General features: G+C 39.6%; 1 protein-coding gene across 1 annotated transcript in view; it reads left to right on the top strand.

Annotated features, from left to right (window-relative positions):
- The first annotated feature begins 1,890 nt into the window (after nt 1-1,890).
- LOC107669597 (cadherin EGF LAG seven-pass G-type receptor 3-like) overlaps nt 1,891-21,916 on the top strand; it is a 43,330-nt gene continuing 23,304 nt past the window's right edge. Inside the window, 5 exon segments of the mRNA XM_016461898.1 lie at nt 1,891-6,781; nt 14,407-14,744; nt 15,818-16,106; nt 20,426-20,648; nt 21,857-21,916. Coding sequence (XP_016317384.1) covers nt 1,894-6,781; nt 14,407-14,744; nt 15,818-16,106; nt 20,426-20,648; nt 21,857-21,916 — 5,798 coding nt within the window. The 5' untranslated portion in view covers nt 1,891-1,893.

The following is a 21,916-nucleotide window of genomic DNA, read 5'->3' as shown; positions in this document are numbered from 1 at the left end:
AGAGAGAGAGAGAGCGTGCTCGTGCGCTCGTGCGCTCGTGCGCGCACAGTAAAATTGAGCCGTATGAATTTTTCAACATCCGTGGTTTCGTTCCAACCCGGTCAGTGGCAGGCAGAGTCTATTTCTGACTAAGCGTGGATTTCACATCCGCCATGCGGGGCTGTGACACGCGCCTCCGAAATTCACCCACATGCAGTGTGATTTAAAACAGGAGAAAAATCATAGTTAAAAAATGTCTCCGTGTCAAACAATGCATTCAAAATGAGACCATGTCTACCGAGTGGGAGGTAAAGCTGGCAGAAGAAAGAAAAGGTGATATGAATTCAATGCAATGAATAAAAAAAAACACCTCAGGAAATCGTTCCGTGAATAAGACATGACGTCACAGGTGGACACCGACTGATTATTACAACTATACCATAGACTGTAAAAAACAAGAGCTGTACACAAAACCACCATCTGCCCCCAAACCCCCACTAACGTTAAGGTATTGTTTTTTTTTTCGCACAACAAAAATAAATAATATGCTGTGCTTGACATTTGTTGATTAAATATTTTATCATGTGGTTAATCATATATTTAAAACAGAATAAAATAAATGGTAAAAAATGGAAATGCTTAAAGTTACCTTACCGTGTGCTGGAGGAGATTATAATATATTTAACTGCACATTACATGCCATTTTGCTATAAAATAGGCCTACTAAAATGTAAATTAAAATATGAGTTATTGCTTGGATAAAATTAATGTATTCATGTTTTGTTAATTTTTTATTGCATTACATCAGTTCCATATATGTGTTACACAGAAGCTGTTTTATCATGTTATCTTAGCCACTGTTCATGTAAAAGTCACTAATGATAAACTTTGATACCATGTGGCCTTCTGTTCTGTTACAGTTGTTGTAGAAGATATCAGTATATTTAAGATACAAAGCAATGCAAGAACGTATTAACATTATTTGAATGAAATGTATGGATTTATTGAATGGGCCTAGTCACGCGCAAATAAGATGACTTGATCCGGACGACTTGTAGACGATGTTTCAAAAACAGTCAGATTTAAATCCAAATCCTGATCAAACAAAGTCACGCGGGCCCAGAACTCCAAGATCCAGGCTTAGATGGTAGCACACAGCCACACACAAAAAAAATGGCTTAAGCCGGACAATTTGTAGACTGATGGCTTTGTGCGATGCCGCAAACGTGAAGACTGATGCCTCTGCGCGATGACGCAAACGTGAACCTTGCAACAGAGACAGTCAGATACGAATCCAAATCCCAATCAAGCAGAACTTAGTGGGTTTACAACTCCAAGACTCAGGCCCAAAAGGCAGCACAATCACGCAAAGCTGGGATGACTTGAGACACACCGGTCTGCAGGAGCAGCACACTGAATCCCCCGTGGAGCACGAGCTGGCCACAGCTCACTAATTAAACACGACGTTGACAGCTGGACCGTTTCAAATAAAAGAAGATTATTTCCTTTTCTTTTCTCTTCTTTAAATTCAACACCACATTTAAGGTTGTCAATAGTCCACTTAAAACACTAGAATCAAAATAAACAGAGACAAGTACTAACACCAGCAAACTGACGAGCTGCCATCTTATTTATTAAATATGAATTCCTTTCCATTTCCATGTTCCATATTTAATTAATTAAATGCTATTGTTTTCACTTTGATATTGATAGGTTGTAGGATAGTACCTCTCCAAAGGTGGACATAAGTGAGGAAACAGCCTTGCGCACACTGGAACGAACCATTCCCGTCTCAGAGAGAGAGGTGGTGGATGAGCTGGTCACTTAGCCGGCGTTTGGAGAGAGAAAGAGAGACACTTCGGTTCAGATAGAGGGGAGAAAGGGGGGAGAGAGAGAAAGGATTTAACCAGACTAATGGCTGCACTGCTACTGGATTTGGGCTCGCTTTCGCCGCTGTTGTTTCTCCTTCTCCTCAGCTCTTTGTTCACTGTTATCCCGGGGAGTGCAGCGGGGCCGTTCTGTCGCTCATTGTGCACCCACCCAGCCCCCGGAGACGCTAAAATCACCAGTCTGCCCGACGGAACGGTAACGGGGGCTTTGGCTGGGGGCGATTGGAAGATCCACCCTGCACGGACGCTACGGTCGCGTGGACGGGAATCGCAATGCTTACGGTCCTGTGCAGAGGGAACCCCCTCAGCTCCGTTGAGTCCGGATTACCGGAATTCTAGTGCATGGATATCAGAACCGGCGGCGCACACCGGACGCAGTCATCACCAGCCTGTTTGGAGGAACGGTGGCAGTGGAGAGAAGGGCGTTGTTTCTCGTGTTCTCTCCTCTCCGGTTCAGTATGGCAAAAAGAGGACTATACAAAGGACCAGAACGCACTCGCGGCCACAGACGCGCCTCGACACGGACAGGGTCATTGCACAAAGCGTGCTGGATAGCTGTAGAACCGTGGATAGTCAATCCAGGCCCAACCTCTGCCCATGTCACCCAAAACGGGAGTTTGCCGCTGCCAAGACACCAACTCGGCCGTTATTAAAAGCCTATTCTTATTCTAATTTGGTTTCGGACGCCAATAAATTGTGCAAAGCGACAGCGGACCGTCCCCTCTCAGGCCCCCTGAATGTTATCGATCTCACCAGAGAGGACTGGAACGGGTCAGGCATTAGGAATATCCGCGGGTGCTCGGGACCGTGCTCGTGGCAGCTCTCTCTAGGGCTTGGAAGCGAAGCAAGCAGCTGTCTCGAGTCACACCGGATCACAGGTTGTTCTGAAATGCATCCAGACTGGCACAGCAGTAACTGGCACCGGTTCAACATCTCTCTGAGGCGCTACGCTGTTTGTGGAAGGCAGGCAAGAGGAAATACAAACACCACATCTTCAAATAAGAACTCAGAAGTAGAATTTGTGCATGCAAAGTCTGATCGGAATAGTTCACAAAAGTCTTCTAGTGCGCTCAAACGGACTGATGCTCTGGATTTAATGCTACAGGCTGCCTGGGTCAGGACTGAGACTCGCTTTGTTGACAGAAAGGCTTATTATAATGGATCAACTGGAATCAGCGCTGCTCAGTTGTATATCGGCGATGTACACAACTCTGAGTCATCTGCTACTGGCTCTCCCAGGGGTCATAATGCACCACATATCTACCTCTTAGTCGAGTTTAACTTTCCTAAACGTTTTCGTGACTCACACATTCACACGCGAGAAGGTTCAGCACCCGCTCAGTGGACAGCGCCAATCTCCGTGCGTGAGCTCGCACACTCGAATGACTTTACTCAAAGTTTGTTGCTGAGGAATTGGAACAGTAACAATAACAACAACTGCGCCAAGAATCGTAACGATAACCACCAAAACAACAGCAGTCCTGATGATCAAAATGCAAATGAAACCCAAAATGTGCCTGACAGTGAAGAGCACGACTTTGTAAGAGGGGAAAGCGCACGTTATCCTTGCTCCAGTACGCGTGCAGAGTGTGGCGACTACGACAGCTTAACCGCCGATGGGGGAGCCACGCGGCCGCAATTAAAATCCGGTAAACGGGTGTCATTACAAGCTGAGGGTGTCAGTCAGCAAGCGGAGCAGCTGGAAGCCGCGACTGAGTGCGGTAGGAGGGAGGGACAGATAGAGGGCGGGGTGAAAGGGGAGGGAACGGAGGAGGGAGACAGACAGCCTGTAGAGGGAGAAAGGGAGGAAAGCATGGCGTGGGTGATTGCAGAAGACACAAAGGAAGAGGTAGTGTTAGAAGAGACAAATTTACTGAGAGAAAAAGAAAAAGGTCAAGGCAATGGCACCTCTCAGTCAGACAGAAAAAGCGATGAAAACAAAGAGGGAATGTGGACTGAACAGAATGAGCTTAAACAGAGTCTAGATGGGGTGGGAAACACACAAAAAGCTCTGTACGGTGAGAAACAAAAAGCAAGAGAGAGCGATGAAGTTCAGAGAGGAGAAGAGCAGGAGTACAACGAAGAGCAGACAGGTGTCCCTCCTGTTGGGCGCTCCCGTAGAGCTGCTAATAGGCACCCCCATTTCCCCCAGTATAACTACCAGGTTCAGGTTGCTGAGAACCAGCCTCCTGGTACCTCAGTCATAACTATGACAGCTGAGGACCCTGATGCTGGTGAGGCAGGCAGACTCAGTTACAGCATGGCCCCTTTAATGAACAGCAGGTCCATGGATTACTTCCAAATGGACCCAATTACTGGCCTTCTCACCACCACACACATTCTGGATCGAGAACACATGGACCTGCACTACTTCCGAGTTACTGCCACAGACCATGGCTCACCACGCCTTTCTGGAACAACTATGGTGACCATCACTGTGACTGATCGTAATGATCACTCTCCCGTGTTTGAGCAAACAGAATACCGCGAGACCATTCGAGAGAACGTGGAAGAGGGATATCCTATCCTGCAGCTGCGAGCAACAGATCTCGACTCGACAGCGAACGCTAACATACGCTACAGATTTATTGGAGAAAGTGCGGCTGTTGCACGCACTGCATTTGAGATCGATCCTCGATCAGGCTTGATAACAACACGAGGTATTGTTGACAGAGAAGCAAATGAACGTTATACATTGTTGGTGGAAGCAAGCGACCAGGGAAGAGAGCCGGGCCCACGGTCGGCTACCGTTAGCGTCCATATCACTGTGTTGGACGAGAATGACAATGTTCCACAGTTCAGTCAAAAGCGGTATGTGGTTGCAGTTAGAGAGGATGTCCGACCACATTCTGAAATCCTCAGAGTCAGCGCCTCGGACCAGGATAAAGAGGGGAATGCTGCTGTGCACTACAACATAATCAGCGGGAACAGCCGAGGACAGTTTGCGATTGACAGTGTTACTGGAGAAATCCAGGTGGTAGCACCACTGGACTATGAGACGGAACGGGAGTACACGCTACGGTTGCGGGCTCAGGACAACGGCCGTCCACCTCTCTCCAACAACACTGGAATTGTGAGTGTGCAGGTCACTGATGTCAATGATAATCCACCAATCTTTGTATCCACACCTTTCCAGGCTACAGTGCTGGAGAGCGCTCCTATCGGTCACTCTATTCTTCACATACAAGCTATTGATACAGATAATGGTGACAATGCACGCCTGGAATACCGTTTAACGGGAACCGGCACGGATACACCATTTGTTATCAACGCTGCCACTGGTTGGGTCACAGTGAGCTCAGAACTTGACCGTGAATCAGTAGAGCATTACTTCTTTGGTGTTGAAGCTCGAGATTATGGTGCCCCACCTCTTTCCACCACAGCTAGTGTTACAATCACAGTTATGGATGTTAATGATAACCGACCAGAGTTTCTACAAAAAGAGTATTACGTCAGACTAAATGAAGATGCAGCTGTTGGAACAAGTGTGGTCAGCATAACCGCAGTTGACCGTGATGTAAATAGCGCCGTCACATATCAGATCACAGGTGGAAACACACGTAATCGCTTTGCCATTAGCACAGCTGGTGGAGCAGGACTTGTCTCCCTAGCACTGCCTTTGGACTACAAACAGGAGCGTCGCTATGTGCTAACAGTCACTGCCTCTGACAGAACTCTCCACGATACCTGTCAGGTGCACATCAACATCACAGATGCCAACACACACCGTCCCGTGTTCCAGAGTGCTCATTATTCAGTAAGTGTGAATGAGGACCGGCCTCCTGGCAGCACAGTGGTGGTCATAAGCGCAACAGATGATGATGTTGGAGAAAACGCCCGCATCACTTACTACCTGGAGGACAATATTCCACAGTTTCGCATCGATCCTGCGAGCGGAGCGATCACACTTCAAGCAGAACTAGACTACGAAGACCAAATGACTTACACGCTTGCCATCACTGCTCGTGACAATGGAATCCCTCAGAAATCTGACACCACTTATGTGGAGGTCAATGTTAATGATGTAAATGACAACGCACCTCAGTTCCTGAGCCCCAGGTATCAGGGTGGAGTCAGTGAGGATGCTCCACCTTTCACTAGTGTGCTACAAATCTCAGCTACTGACCGTGATGCTCATGCCAATGGCCGTGTCCAGTATACGTTCCAGAATGGAGAAGACGGTGATGGTGATTTCACCATAGAACCAACCTCGGGAATAGTCCGGACCCTCAGGAGACTTGACCGTGAAAGTGTTCCCTTCTACGAGCTGACTGCATTTGCTGTGGATCGCGGTGTTCCACCTCAGCGTACACCTGTACACATTCAAGTCAGTGTCATGGATGTCAATGACAATGCTCCAGTGTTTCCTGCTGATGATTTTGAGGTTCTAGTAAAGGAGAACAGTGCCGTTGGGTCCGTCGTAGCTCAAATTACAGCGACTGATCCAGATGAGGGCCCAAACGCTCAGATTATGTATCAGATTGTGGAAGGAAATATTCCAGAAATCTTCCAAATGGACATTTTTTCAGGAGAACTCACTTCTTTAATTGACCTTGACTACGAAACACGGAATGAGTACATAATTGTTGTCCAGGCCACATCGGCTCCACTAGTCAGTCGTGCCACGGTGCGCATACGACTGGTTGACCAGAATGATAATGGGCCCCAAATGCAAGACTTTCAAATCATCTTTAACAACTTTGTATCCAATCGATCTAACACCTTCCCAAGTGGGGTTATTGGACGTGTTCCAGCCCATGACCCAGATGTTTCGGATCGTCTCTACTACACCATAGACCGCGGGAATGAGCTACACCTGCTGCTGTTGAACCACACGAGCGGGGAGATCCGCCTCAGCCGGAAACTGGACAACAACCGACCACTGGTGGCCCCGATGCTTGTCACCGTCACTGGTAAGACCAAGAGGGGGAGAAAAAGATGTGAGGGAGAGAGGGAGGAAGAAATTGGGAAATGAGGCAAGGGCTATTACGGTCATAAGGATGAAATCAAATCAGGTCAAATTGGTTTTGCTAACTCTTTTCTGCAGTGCTCTATTATGAAATATTGCTGAAGGCAATGTGTCAGTGTAGAGGCATGTTAGAGGAAAAATAGAAAGAATAGAAAATATCTTCAGAGAAAGCCGACCCTTGACTTGCATTTTTCTCTGTAAAGACATTTTGCGATCAATGTAAATTACTTTATGCTGGAATGATTTCTACTGGCATTAGCAGGTACTGTAACAGGAGTCTCAGTGGTAACTTGAGAGAGTGTAAGTGCTGAGAAGAGCATTGCTTGGTCACAATGGCTGATGTTGTTGATTGCATTGCTGGGAAGTGTAGATAATTGTGGCTTTTGAAAGGTTATAAATGGTGATTTGTTATTTACAGACAAGGTGACTAAAATGGTAAATTTAACATTATGTGTGGGGTTTTGTGGCTGCTTTGTGTTTATTTATCACTTAAAAAAAAAAATCCTGCTCGACTTGAACAATACTGCTGATTTAGTTCTGTGTTTTTACCTTATCTGCCAGTTTGTGTGTGTGTGTATGTGTATGTAAGGCATATAGGTTGGGGAGTTTGTAAGACTGCAGTGTTAGACAGCTCAGTTACCCTCTGGTAAAATTCTTTCTCTCTCTTCTGAGGAAAGCACACTTCCGTTTCCATCCCCCCTTTACTCTTTATTTCTCATTCATTTTGCCTCCTTGCTTTTCTTTCTATCTCTTTCTCTCACTATTTTCCTTTTACAAAACATATTTTTCTGTTGGGTTAAATCGTCTAAATATGTGTTTCTAAATAAGCTGAGCGGCTTTCTTGTACAATTTAATCATTAAGTTTTGATGTCCCAAGGGAAATGGAAGGTTAAGTTGAAGGAATTTCCTATTAAATAATTCCTTTGTATTTCGCTTCACCCGGAGAAACAGCAGTTACAGTTTTCTAATGAGCACGGCCCATTCATTGTCTGTAAGATGAAATGACATAGTTTGGAACTCAATGTCGCTTTTATCTTGTTATTCTCCAAGCAAGGCAGATGTGCTTATATTTATGTGATTAGTTTATTTTGCTATTCCCTCTATGATGTGATGTACAAAATGCACATTTTAGGTGTAGTTAAAATTGTATTGGTCTTAGAAATAATGCATTTATACCAGAATTAAATTGTGTACATACTGGTAAATGTAGTTTAATAGAGGATTACAGACAGCCCTCTTATCTTGCATGCTTTCTCTTGCATTCTCTCTCTCTCTCTCTCTCTCTCTCGCTCTCTGTTCTACTTTACTTTGAGTGTAATAGGACGTCCTTAGGGGAAGCCTGGCTTTGGAAACAAACGGAGCACAGTAATCAGCTGTCAAACTAGTGCCCAAGATTTTATGTGTGTGTTTGGGTAATCAGATGGTTTAATGTTCATTCATGCAAGCATCTACTTCTACTATGTTTCTGCCTACATCTGGATTTGTTTGAGCATATATTAAGTTTGTGTGTTTATACACATATGTTTTTGTGCGTGTGTGTGTGTGTGTAAGTGTCTGTAGTTGAGTGCCTCTTGGCTGATGGGGGTAGAAATATATTTCCAGGTGACTAATTTCAGCTATGAAGGGCAAATACATCTAAACATTTCACTCTGTTTTTGTGTGCAAAAACACACAAACAGAGGCCCTTGAGACCTAGGGTCTGTTTTGGTCAGGCTAGATTTGTGATGTCAGTGTTTGCAAGCGTGTTAAATGTGTGAGCTGCTGTTGTGGAATTTGTGAGCATGTGCATGTATCAGGTTTGTTGTGTCAGGTAGAGAAACCTGAAAAACCTATACTGTAGGGACCTCTGAGATCTATTTGTTTATTTCATGTTTTTGTGAGCTGGTAGAAGCTATTTGCATGTTTTCCTGCAACCCCAGCAAGAACTGCTTCAAACGTTTTTTTTTTCTTCTAACAATCCCCCTCTGCAAAACAAGCCTAAAATAAAGTTCACTTTAGAGTGGGTAAGTGAGCTGGATTATAAAAGATTAAAAGGGTCTGAGAGAGGAATAGAAAGAGATACAATGAAGAAAGGATAGGCTTGGGGAATGTGTAGAGGATGAAAAAGAAGAAAACAGATTGAGAAAGAGATGATAACAAAACACTCAAGTGGAAAAGAGAAATGGAGGATGGCGAATGACAGGCGAGTGACTGAACAGGAGGAATACTGTGATGATGTGTTCAAAGTCTTGGCTTTGAATGGCTGAAAAGAAAATTATTTCAGATGAAAGAAATGGAAAATTGCCCTCTTTGAAACGTACCATACAGCTCTTAATATGCTTTTTAATGAAAGACTCTGTATATGTATATGCAATGGTTCTTGTATTTGTGCCTGTACTTAAAAATCATCTTCATAAGTAGTATTTTGATCTTGTTTTCCAGTAAAATAATGAAACATCTTTATAAACAAGTTAATTATTTAAAATATACATGTAAAAGAAAATAATATATTAGGACTTTTTGTTTTCATTTATTTATTTATTGCTTGTTTTAAGCATATATTTCATAAATTTTGATAGATTTATGCCCAAAATAAGCACAAACAATTTGTCAATGGTATTATAAAATAAGTTTCAGAATTCAGAATATGTTCTCTAAAACAAGCCTTAATATCTTGGTTTATCAAATAAATTTAAAGGATATTTTGAAGTAAAATATGAAACCATGCAGTAATATTGTGAAATATGATCTGAGTTTAAAATAATTGTTTTCTATTTTAATGTTTAAATTCCGCATTTATTCCTGTTATGCAAATGTGAATTTTTAGCAGCCATTACTCCAGTCACATCCTTCACAAATCATTCGAATATGCTGATTTGGTGTTCAAGAAACATTGATATGATTTATTATGTTGAAAACAGCTATGCTCCAAACAGAAATCTTTTGTAACTTTATAAATATCTTTACTGTCATCCTAATTTTTCATATTCCACTCCTTCCACTGATTGCTAATGTCAAACATCATAGACACAAATATTAAACAAACAGCAAAGAAACACACACACACACTGCTGATTTGACTTATCCTCTGTGGTAGCCCGAATGTGTTGATTTAATCAGCATGACTAATAATATTTTCTGCTCTAATCTACATTAATCATTTAAATCAATGTTTTGTTTAGTTTTATTTAGATGTTGAGTAACCATAATGTGTTGCCCCTGCACTAGTTGTGGCTGTTTACAGTAATTAAGATCATTACTTGTCATTTTGCTGTAATTGCTATTATTTGTTAGGCCTCAGTGATTATTGGAATATGACAGAAAATGATATGCAAGATATTGCTGATTTGCTTCCATTGTATTTTGCACCATGTGTTTTTTAGTTTAATGGCTTTGTGGTGTGTTAGAGAGAAGCAGGGACTGTTTTGGGAGGTCAATAGGGAGCCACTGCCTTATAATCCTGTAATCAAACCAGCTGCCTCCTCACACCCTTCCCCCACTTCTCCTGTACCTCCCTTTCCCCCCCACCCCTTCTTTCTATCCGTCTTTTCCTCATCCCAGTCTTTCCCACAAACACACTTTCCCGGATCTCTTGTCTGCTTGATATTGCCTTCATCTTTCTGGCATCTATGTAAACACTCCCGCTTCCCTGCCTCCACCCTTCCTCCTCTAACCCCTTTCGCTCTTTCCATTACACTCTCTCTCTCTCTCTCTCTCTCTCTTGCACAGGGTGGCATTTCATCAAAGAAGGATATAATCTCCTTAGACACTGAGACATCCAGTGACATTAAAAACTTCAAGCCGCGACTCTCGTCCTCTTGTAGACGCTCACACATTGTGGTTGACTTTATTTCTCCATGTTATAACAGCACAACTTGAGTCAAACACTTCAGTACTTTGGAAAACTGTTTAAATATTTTGAGCTAAACTGTAATTTATAAGCAGTACATGCAAACAGTGTTTGGTGTGGTCTGAGCCAATCAGGATTATAGGTTCTTTAAAGGACAGTTCACCCAAAAAGGAAATTCTGTCCTATTTACTTCAAACTTTGTTATATACGGACTGAAATTTACTTGTTTAATCACTAACTATTTATCCTCCAGTGAGCAGTAAACTGTTGCAACCAACATTACCGGCATTTAGTTAGCGAAATTAACTTGAGAATTGCATCACACCAATTTGTGATTTAATTATTTAGACCAGTTTTGTGACCCGGACCAACTGATTAATTGAATGGATCTGCTTAAAAAAAAAAAGATTAATTCATGAAATGTCAAGATTTTCAATGAATAAGAAATATGAATAAGAAATATGTTGTTAATTCTGGAATTTTGTTTTGCTACTCTGTAAAAAATAAAAACTATATTACATATATGCTGTAGCAAATACCTGTTTATTAGTTAAAAGTTACTTTGAAAGCTGTAAAATCGTTTAACATCAGATTATGTGTAATTTTACTGTGATATATAGTTAAATGTCTGGTTTTTGCAAGTAAAATGATAAATTACCATATAATTTACAATAAAAACAAACCAAAAAAAATCTAAAAGAACATGCAGAAATCCCTGTGTGACACATCACTACACTCCAAAAAATGCTGGGTTGTTTCAACCCAACTTTGTGTCAAATATGGACTAACCCAACTTTTGGGTTAAAAATTTAATGTAAAAATTTAACCCAACGGTTGGGTTAGTCCATATTTGACCCAAAGTTAGGTTGAAACAACCCAGCATTTTTTAGAGTGTATAATTCTATTTTATTTAAATAGGTTTGTTTCTTCTCATTTTTGTTGTCAGTAATGTACATTCGAGTTTGTGTTCAATTGGGTGTTATTTAATTAACACATTATTTTAGTGTTATGTCTGTTACCCTGATTGTGTTTTTGTCTTTGTATGTATGACTCTGTGCACCATCTATACATTATTTTCCATGTAATTGGACAATATTTGAGCAGTGTCCTTGTTTTATGGACAGGCCACGTAAGATGAAAATCATACAGTTTTCTGTTTTACCACCTTTATTATTATGGTGATTGTCAGAAAATTTTGGTGGAAAGGTGGAAAGGAGATTTGGTATAGTTTAAATATATAAAGAATGCAGCATGAAATATATGGTTATAAGTTATAAAATGTACAGGCACCAATATACCATCCTGGAATACCTGAATCATGTCGCACAATTTTTACAGTGAATAAGGTGTAGTTGAGTCTAAATAACATCTTGTTTCTGTCTGTGTGTGTGTGTGTGTGTGTGTGTGAGAGAGAGAGAGAGAGAGAGACAGAAGTGGGGGATGGATGGTATATTTTACAAGAAATGCTTATCAGCATGAAAGGTATGACTTTTAGGGGATGACATTATGATCTAACGTCTCTCTTTCTCCCCTCCCCCGTTCATTTTATCTTCTGTGCTTTTATTCTTTCCCATTCCTGACTCCTCCTTATCAGCCTCCAGCAGCCTCACCCCTCACCCCATCTCTCTCTCCTGCTCACTCTCTGCTGAATCATTTCCTCTTCTCTGTGTAATTTTCTTTCACTCAATTTAAATCGACTTCAGAGTGACTTGCTGCCAAGACTGTTTTCATGCACTTTATAGCCAAAACATTTTTAATGCATGCAAGAGAAAATCATTTAGAAAATGGAAAGACAACTGTGAAAATGTCATCAATGTTGTGCAAACAGCATGGATATACTGAATAACATGATTCAGAATTGCTTGGACTGGTGTTAGTGGTACTGGAGTATTAAAGATCTTCAAACAGAAACAGCACTCCTGCATGCTTCAGTGGTCACTTTAATGATAATAGTGCAATGGTGTGTATTTTCGGACTCACAGCCCAAAAAGTGGTAAATGGTCCAAATTCACAGCCAGTGGCTGTAATATTTAAACCATATGAATGTGTACAGCTGGATGTCAGGAGGCTAGTCAAGAACTTGTCTGGGTCATAATTTACCCCCAAAAGTAAATATTTTATCCTCTCAAAGGAAAAGCAAGGCCAGTTTTAGGACCATTTAGATATTTTGGCAATGACATTTTATTTCAATATAACTTATGCATCATAATAGTGTTTGGATTAAATGTATGCTAATTTAAATTAAAAAATGTATTACAGTAAATAAATGATTGTATTGAAGTATTTAAGGGATAGTCCACCCAAAAAAAAACAATTATGTCATCATTTACTCACCCTAATGGTGTCGCAAACTTATATCCATTTTCTTCTTTTGCACAATAAAAAAGAAGATATTTTGAAGAATCTTGGTAGCCAAACTATTTTAGTTCCCCTTCCATTGTATTTTTTGTCTATATAATGGAAGTCGGTTAGTTACTAATATTTTTCAAAATATCTTCATTTGTGTTTTACAGAAGAAAGTAAAGCACTGACTGTTGTCAGACTTCTTGTGCAAACAAAAATCTCACTGGATTATTACAATTAATGGCAAAATGAATGTTCGGAAATGTAAACTGATATTTCCCACTGACACACTACATCAAAAGATAGAAATAACTGACTTAAAACCATTTTTAACTCACATGAAGGTGAGTAGATAATGGCAGAATTTTCATTTTTGGGTGGACTATCTATTTAAAGCACAGTCATATTAGCAAAGTTTTGCTGACAAAACAGTTGATTGCTCACTGTCAATAGTGTAGTAATGCGCAAAGCACCGCTCACAAAGAAGTCACTTTAAAACCAAAGAGCTTTAAGTTGGTCAATGTGGCAAATTTAAATGAAAAACTTTTTCAATGCTGGGAAATGTTTTGCTCTTTTTTCACATTTTTTCAATCGCATGGATTCCTATCGAAATTACTAGATTTTGCCTGTGAAATTTCATTGTGCAACAGTAACTGTGAATGTATCTTTACACTAATAAGCATCTTGAGAATCACCATTTAGAAAGAATGCTTGAAAGAAAGAGTTGGTAGCGTGTTTGTTCACAACACCATGAAAATAATAACATGTTAAAAAAAAGTTCTAAAAATCAACGTTATTTTCTATATACAAAACCTAATGTCTTATTTTGATTTTGGGGTGAAGTGTAACCTGGGCATGTTTTCATTAGGTTCACTTACACAAAATCTGTTGAATCTTTTTTTTCTTCCTTTATCTGTCTTTCCAGCATGCTCTCTTTTCAGCTCTAAACTTTCTGTGTGTATTTCCTAAGTTGTATGTACTGTGTGCATTTGTGCGTGTATGAGCATAAGTATGTGTGCATTTAATGGACACATGATTCACTCCACAGCATGTTGCTAATTTCACAGTCAGTGAGCTGTAGATGATATCACAGGCTGCACTGACACCAACCTGACTCATTTCACATGTTCAGATGGACCTCTGGAGGAGTACAATTCGCAGAGATACTATTAAAGTGTTTCAGATTGCAGTAGAGTAAAACATAGGCTATGTGACAGAAGCTGAAGTGATGTTGTGACTGAGCTGTCAGCCATGTTCTTATCACTTAACTTATAAACTAAAGTGATTTGACATACTGCTTTTACACATACTGTGATACAGGACAAGGCTTGTAGTTTTCAAGTTTATTGTTGCTCTCTAACTCACTTCATCTTCCTTTGTCTCTGTCTGTTTCTCAGATGGCATTCACAGCGTCAGTTCTCAGTGTGTGTTGCGGGTTCTCATCATTACGGAGGAGATGCTCAGCAGCAGCATCACTGTACGACTCCAGAACATGTCCCAGGAGCACTTCCTGTCCCCGCTGCTCGCTCACTTCCTGGAAGGGGTGTCAGCCGTGCTTTCAGTCTCTCCTGATGATGTGTTTGTGTTCAACGTGCAGCCGGATGCAGATGCAGGAAAGGTGCTCAACGTTAGTTTCTCCGCTGCATTGCCGGGAGGGCAGTTTTTCCCATCGGAGGCTCTGGAGGAGCAGCTGTACCTCAACAGACATAGACTCAATGCCCTTGCACATATGGAGGTAAAACACATATACACACACTCAATTGCCTCGTGAAGATCATTAGATACAGTAAGAATATATCAAATCTAATAGAAATGTCAAATAGTGATTGTTTTGATGTTTTGTAAAATAAAACAATGGCATTCATACATTCTAAAGTGTCGTTTAAGTGTTTTTAAGCACAATGAGAACCATTAAAATGAAATAAATCAATCAATTATCATTTAATTAAAAAAAACAAAATTTAATGAATAAATCAATAAACTTATACTAGCGTTCAAAGTTTTGGGTCAGTGAGATTTTTTTTTTAAAGATGTTTTTGAAAGAAGTCTCTTATGCTGGCCAAACAGTAAAACAGTAGTATTGTGAAATATTATTGCAGTTTAAAATAACTGTCTTCTGTTTTAATATATTTTAAAATATTATAATTTTATTCTTGTGATGTCAAAGCTGAATTTTCGCAGTAATTTTTTCAGTCTTCATTGTCACATGATCCTTCAGAAATCAGTCTAACATGCTGATTTGCTGCTCAAGTAACATTTCTTATTATTATTATCAATGTTGAAAACAGTTGTGCAGCATAATATTTTTGTGGAAACCATAATATGTTTTCTTGTAGGATTATTTGGTTAATAGAAAGTTGAAAATACATCTTTTGTAACATTATAAATGTCCTTTTTTTTGTCAAAAAAACAACAACAACAAAAACTTTCTGACCCCAAATATCCCTAATAAACTTGAATTTGAATAAAAATGAATAAACTTCTCAAATGGAGAATATAAAAAGATGTATTTAATGCTATTTATTCAATTCACATTTAAAATGTAATTAAAGAAAATAATAAATAAGAAATTATTAAAACATTTAAATGCAACATTTAAATACATTTTTATTGCATTTATAAACTGAAAAACACATAAATGTATCAATTAAATAAAAGCAGTCTCGTAGTCCTCCATACTTATTTTGGTGTATTGCATATTCAAATATTCATACAGCAAAATATACTGGAGGCCATCAAATTTTAGAGCACACACAAACATACAGACACACTCATACTTCTCTGACGCTGTATTTTGTATTCCGGCAGGTTCTCCCATTTGATGATAACGTGTGTTTACGTGAGCCATGTCAGAACTACATGAAGTGCATCAGTGTTCTCCGCTTCAACAGCTCCGCTCCCTTTATCGCCTCCCCATCCACGCTGTTCCGGCCCATCCATCCCATCACAGGGCTGCGCTGCCGCTGCCCTGCCGGATTTACGGGAGATTACTGCGAGGTTGAAATTAACCTGTGTTACTCAAACCCCTGCATGAATGGAGGAGTGTGCGCTCGCAGAGAGGGAGGCTACACCTGCATCTGCCGAGAGGATTACACAGGTGAGAGTGTGATTGTGTATTTCAGGAAGAGATGTGTTATTGTGTCTTTCTGGATGAGGGGAAGTCTTGCAAGGACTTGCAAAAGAACGTCTGGTGCACTTTGCAGTTTATTCTGGCCAAGAATTGCCCACTTATGGCTGGTTCACACTGCCAAAACAAGCGGCAACATTTCAAATGTGTACTAAAGTTGGCTGCTGGATGTACAGTAGAATGATGAAAATAAAAACTGTCATGTTCATGCTGCCCAACACAACAAGGCAACAAACAGGTTGACACACTGATCCAACAAACCCAAAGACCCTTGGCATTTGATGTTTTTTGTGTGGTTAGACAGAAAAGCACTGAATGTCTTTTGAAGATTTGATGCTAGGAGTTAGACTGGTTATAGATACAGATTCCCAATTCAGTTAGATTCTAATTCACAAACTGTCATAAATTTGATTTGATTGGATTCATTTCTGATTAGTTTTGAATGTCTCTCTTTTTCTCATTTTTTAAAATCTCTCAGCTAATGCTATAAATTATTTGAGGATCCTTCTTGCTTGGTACATTACAAAAATGTGAATTTATGTAATAATTTTTTGTCAAACTGTCAAATATAAAAATCTATATACAAAAACTGCTCTGTGGATACCAACTGTATGGATATAAACTTTAAATTGTGTTTCTTATGAAAAACAATTTTTATAACAATGTGTAAAATTATTAAAAATTGAGTGGCACATGGCTTGCTCTTAAGCCTGAGTCAAAAGTTGGTTTGTTGCCCCCATGATTGAACTGCCAAACGTTTTTTTTTTCTTTTACTTTATTGGCAAATAGATAAAGAAAAGCATTTGACAGAACAACAAAGAAAAGCAATCAGCAAATGGACAAAGAAAAGCAAATGGCTGTAAATGTGTCAATTTTTTTCAATTTAAACATTTGTTAATTTATTATTTATCTACATTTTAAAGCATTTAATTTCTTTTCATGTTTAAATGATTCATTTCTTATTTCTTAATATCTAAATTATCACTCCTAGTCCTCCATGCATTTGGACTGCAAATATGGGTAAAATAGACTGACCTAAAAACGGACTTGCTAAAAAAAAAAAAGTATTGCTGTGAGCAATCAATTTCGGGATTTTTAGACTCAATATTGAGATCTTTCAAAGGAATATCACAAGTAATGGGAAAATCAATATTTTAACCCAGCCCTGGCTATAAGCGTCTTCAGTGTCTCCAAATCCAGTTCTAGTTCTTCCAAAAAAGCACTTGAAAATTATGCAGCATCCTGCCAATCAAACAATGCCAGTTTTCTGTGCAATATGCATCAGATGGCCAGTGAAGGAGCTGTGAGCGATCTGTGGGCGCACCATCTGATGCTGAGACTAACTGCTAACCGGTTTGTTTTTCAGTGTATATGTGTGGCCATGGGAGTTAAACAGACCTAAACTCTCAGCAGTGAAGTCAGTCTGAAGTTAAATGAGCAACTCTTAGTAATACAAACGCTGCAGTATGAGAGCAAGTGAGAGAGAAAAAGAAATCCAACGGAAGGATGAAAGCAGGGGCAGATGCAGGATCCCCCAAGGGCCGTACCATGTGTGTGGTGGGGGTTGGGTAGAGAGGGTGGTTTAGCCCAAGAGGAGAAGAATAGCTTTGATGAATTAAACATCATTTGAACGAAGGGGAGAGAATACATTACCAAATATTCTGAGGGGATGGAGTGGATAGGTACCGGGGAGGAGAGTGAAAAGAAAGAGGGAAAAGTGCTCTTAAAAGTAAGTCAGGAAGTGAACCGCTGGAAAAGAGAAAGATCGAGCACCTGACACAAATATAAAAGGACAAAAGTATCTAGAGACTGAAGATAGAGAGACTAAAGATGGAGAGATATTTGCAGAGAGGGGTTTAAAGCCTTTCCCTGCTGGATTTTAAGTGAGTCAACTGAGAATCAATGGAGATTTGTTTAAGTGTGTAAGTGTGTGTATTTGAGAGCATGTGTGTACCTAAAAGCTCATCTTTTGTCCATGTAGATAACTGAGCTTGAATGCTTATGTAGGTGAACATCTCTGTGTGCCATCACTTGTATTTGTTGTGGATATGTGAAGACAGTTCTATTTTTCTTAGTTTGTTTTTGGACTTTAAGATGAAAACTTTTATACCTCATTGAACACAGAGGGGCTGTTTGTATTTTTGAGTTTCAGCATGCTGTGTTTATGTTCGTGTTGTTTGTGTGTGTGTTTCTGGCAGGTCTGGTTGAGGAGTTTAAAGAAATTGCTGTAGGTCTCTGAATGTGTGTCAGTAGGAGAGCAGGAGCAGTCAGTGTGAAATGTTTTCTCAGAATTGCTTGTGTTCATGTCAGACAGTTCATATGGTTTAACAAGGGCCAGGGGCATACACTTTGAAACAGGATTATGAGACATGTTAAATAATAATAAAACCTCCTAAAAGCCATTTAATTAAATTGAAATGATACATCTTGCAAAATTGGAACACCATTATACAGTCAGCACCACTACTGACAAGAAACCATGTAATTATGCAGAACATACATACATTCTCCCCACAAAAATGTTTTTAGATCTATAGATAAGTTTGTCACGAGAATATTCAGTTGCTATGGAATGTTGGATGGTTGTTAGCAGTGTTCATTTTGACAGCAAATTTTGATTTCATTTTTACTTAGACTTAAATGCCATTTAGTTTGTCATATTTTAGTCAACTGAATGGTTTTAGTTTCAGCTGACTAAATATAATCAGATTTTAGTGGAATAAATCTACAGTAGATCTACAATCTAATGGGTATAGTTAAATTTAACTAAATTTAACTACACTAAATTTAACTAAACCCATTAGATTGTAGATTTAATATTGCAATTTAACTTAAATTATAATGCAGTCTTTAGCCCAAGTGGACATTGGTCAGATAGTTTGATGCCTCCTTAGAATCTTTTAGTAAATTAATTTATCAAAGGAATTAGTTATTCCTTATGAAGAAAACCCTTCTTATGAAGAAAGTCCTGTTTAATTTATGATTTTAGTTAGAAAAATTCAGTTCACTTGGTATTTAGAGGCCTGTGACCTGCTTATATATATTTTTATTCTGGGCACAGCAACTTATTTTATATGGCTTTTGAATATTCAGTCTGGTGCTGTCAAGAGGAAAGTGCGCTAAAATCCTTTTCCCTTTGCAGGTGATATGTTTGTAAGCTATGATGAATATGCTAATACCTCTCGTTGAATATGCAAATAATTCTCAGTCTAAGTAGCCAGTAGGATAAAGGCTGGACTGAGCTTCTCTAAATCCATGAGTCCATGTGTCTTGAGGGTTTTGGTGTGTGTGTGTGTGTGTGTGTGTGTGTATCTGTGGCTGGTTTGCAGTGAGCAGTTACTATCGTGTAAACATTAATGATTTGTCTGCCTGTGGTGTGTGTCTGTCCATACGTGTGTCCTAAGGCATTTGGTTGTGTGTCTATATGTATTTCTGTGGTGGTGGGTCAAAGTTGGAAGTGCTTTTAAAAGCAGTATTTTCACACTCCCACTAAAGGGAGACGGAGATGTCTACATGTGTGTCTGTGCCAGAGGTTTGTACACGCATGCACTTTAATGTGCTTTATTTAACCGTTGCCAGAGGCTCACCAACACAATGCTGGAACATCACAGCGCCAGAATCTGGCTCACATTTGGCTCAGCATCATAAAGCCTAAGGGCAGGGTCTGCTGATGTTTCAAAACCCAAACAACAAGCTGCTTTATGTAGTCTAAATCCATGAGTCCATGTGTCTTGAGGGTTTTGGTGTGTGTGTGTGTGTGTGTGTGTGTGTGTGTGTATGTGTATGTATATGTGTGTGTATGTGTATGTGTGTGTCTGTTATTGGTTCACTGGGACATTCCCGTCTACAGGTTTTTACAGAGCTTCTACACATCACTAACAAAGCATGTGTGTGCATAAGCTAGACCCCTGCTGATACAGTGATGGTACAATTTATAGGATTTGTATCCAAATGTTCCTGATTAAAATACAGTCATTAATGTTCATTGATTCTATTTTTAACTGTCTTAAATTCATTTTAAATAAATTTTTTAAATCATCTTCAAAGTTTTTAAATTCCTTGTTTTATTTTTGTGATTATTATTATACTTTTTTTATGATTATTTTACTTTCTTTTATGTAAAGCACTTTGAATTACCATTGTGTACGAAATGTGCTATATAAATAAACTTGCCTTGCCTTGCCTAGCTCTTCATATTCTACATAAAGCTGTGTGAAATTATACTTGGATCGAGTAAAAATAGAACTTAGAAAAAATTGCTGTTTTCCTGTTTTCTCTGTCCGTCTCAGGCGAGCGGTGTGAGTTCGACCGGCGTGGTGGCCGGTGTGTGGCAGGCGTTTGTCGTAACGGCGGTACATGTCTTGAGCTCTCCGGAGGGGGATTCAGGTGTGAGTGTCCTGCAGGTGGTTATGAGAAGCCATATTGCTCTGTCACCACCAGATCCTTCCCGCCAAAATCATTCATGATGTTCAGGGGGCTCCGTCAACGATTCCACCTCTCCATCTCTCTCTCGTGAGTACACACCTGTTATCTGATCTTATTCTTAGGTCATGTCAAGGCCAAAATTATGACAGAAATGACCATTTAGGATTAGATTTAGGATTTTAAGAGTTTTTTCTCTTTCTCAGATAGTAGAAATTATTTTAAAATAGTAATAATATAAAATATTACCCACTCTCACTGACACTTTGAAATATTTTATAATGTGTAAACATCATAAATCTAATTTTCTCCTCCGTGATCTGTTTCTTATATTCTCTCCTCTTCCTTTCATGCTCTCTCATAAGAAAAGCTCCTTAGCACTCTCTTTCTCTTTCTCTTTCTCTCTCATCCTGTTTTGTTTTCTTCCACTTCCCCTTGTGAGTGCTATTTTCTGGTCATGTGTTTGATTCGATTGGTCAGGGTTTGGTTGCTGTGGCACAGAGGTAATATAATGGTTGTTTGTAGTAATCTCCAGGGCAACTAAAACAGAGCTATTTTATTTATTAACATGGTCAAATATCAACACATCCAGAAAGGGCACAGCCTTCTCTCATCTCCCTAGACACGCCAGAATATTAAATCTTACTCTTTCTCTCGGTTAAAGTCTTGTCTCTCTGCGCGAAAGATAACCATTGTGCTACAGTGTGCAATTTACAGACTGACCATGTCCTATAAAAAACTCTTTTAAATCTAAAAGTCTTTGCTCAGTGGAGCGTAAACAAGGTCCATCTCTCTCACAGCTCAGGCCTTTTGTCAGTGTTTTGTCTGGACCAAAGTAAAAGATGTTTTACAGTGAGTCTCCAGAGAGGACATCCAGAGGCATGCCAGCTATAAATGTATGTTGCAAAAAGAAAGATTGTTATTCTGGCTTTCATCTTATATGCATCTTAAGAGGGTGCTTTGCTGCTGAAATGTGGAAAGTTAATAATTTAATGAAAGATTTACATGAATAATAACTTACTCTACAGAAATGTGGAGTACACATATAAGAACCCATCAATATTACTATGAGTGTGCATACTTTTTGACTTTGAAAATTTGAATGGATACTGTTTGCTGAACCCTTGCCATGAAAACGTCCCAGGTTGACTGGAAATCGATCGGAACTACTTTAGAAATCATTTTATGCTGAGTGTACTCTTCTTCTCAGTTTGCGGACATCACATTATACTCTAACTCTAAATGGACCTGTTCTGCGTCATTCCAGATCTTTGATGAGAATTAAATGTGTTTTGTAGGTTTGCCACATTGGAAAGTAATGGTTTGCTCTTCTACAACGGTCGGTTTAATGAGAAGCA

This window comes from Sinocyclocheilus anshuiensis, unplaced genomic scaffold, assembly GCF_001515605.1.
Source record: "Sinocyclocheilus anshuiensis isolate Anshui unplaced genomic scaffold, SAMN03320099.WGS_v1.1 scaffold80, whole genome shotgun sequence".
Lineage (NCBI taxonomy): Eukaryota > Metazoa > Chordata > Actinopteri > Cypriniformes > Cyprinidae > Sinocyclocheilus > Sinocyclocheilus anshuiensis.
The sequence above is the reverse complement of the archived record's forward strand: the minus strand, read 5'-3'. Positions and strand labels throughout refer to the sequence as shown.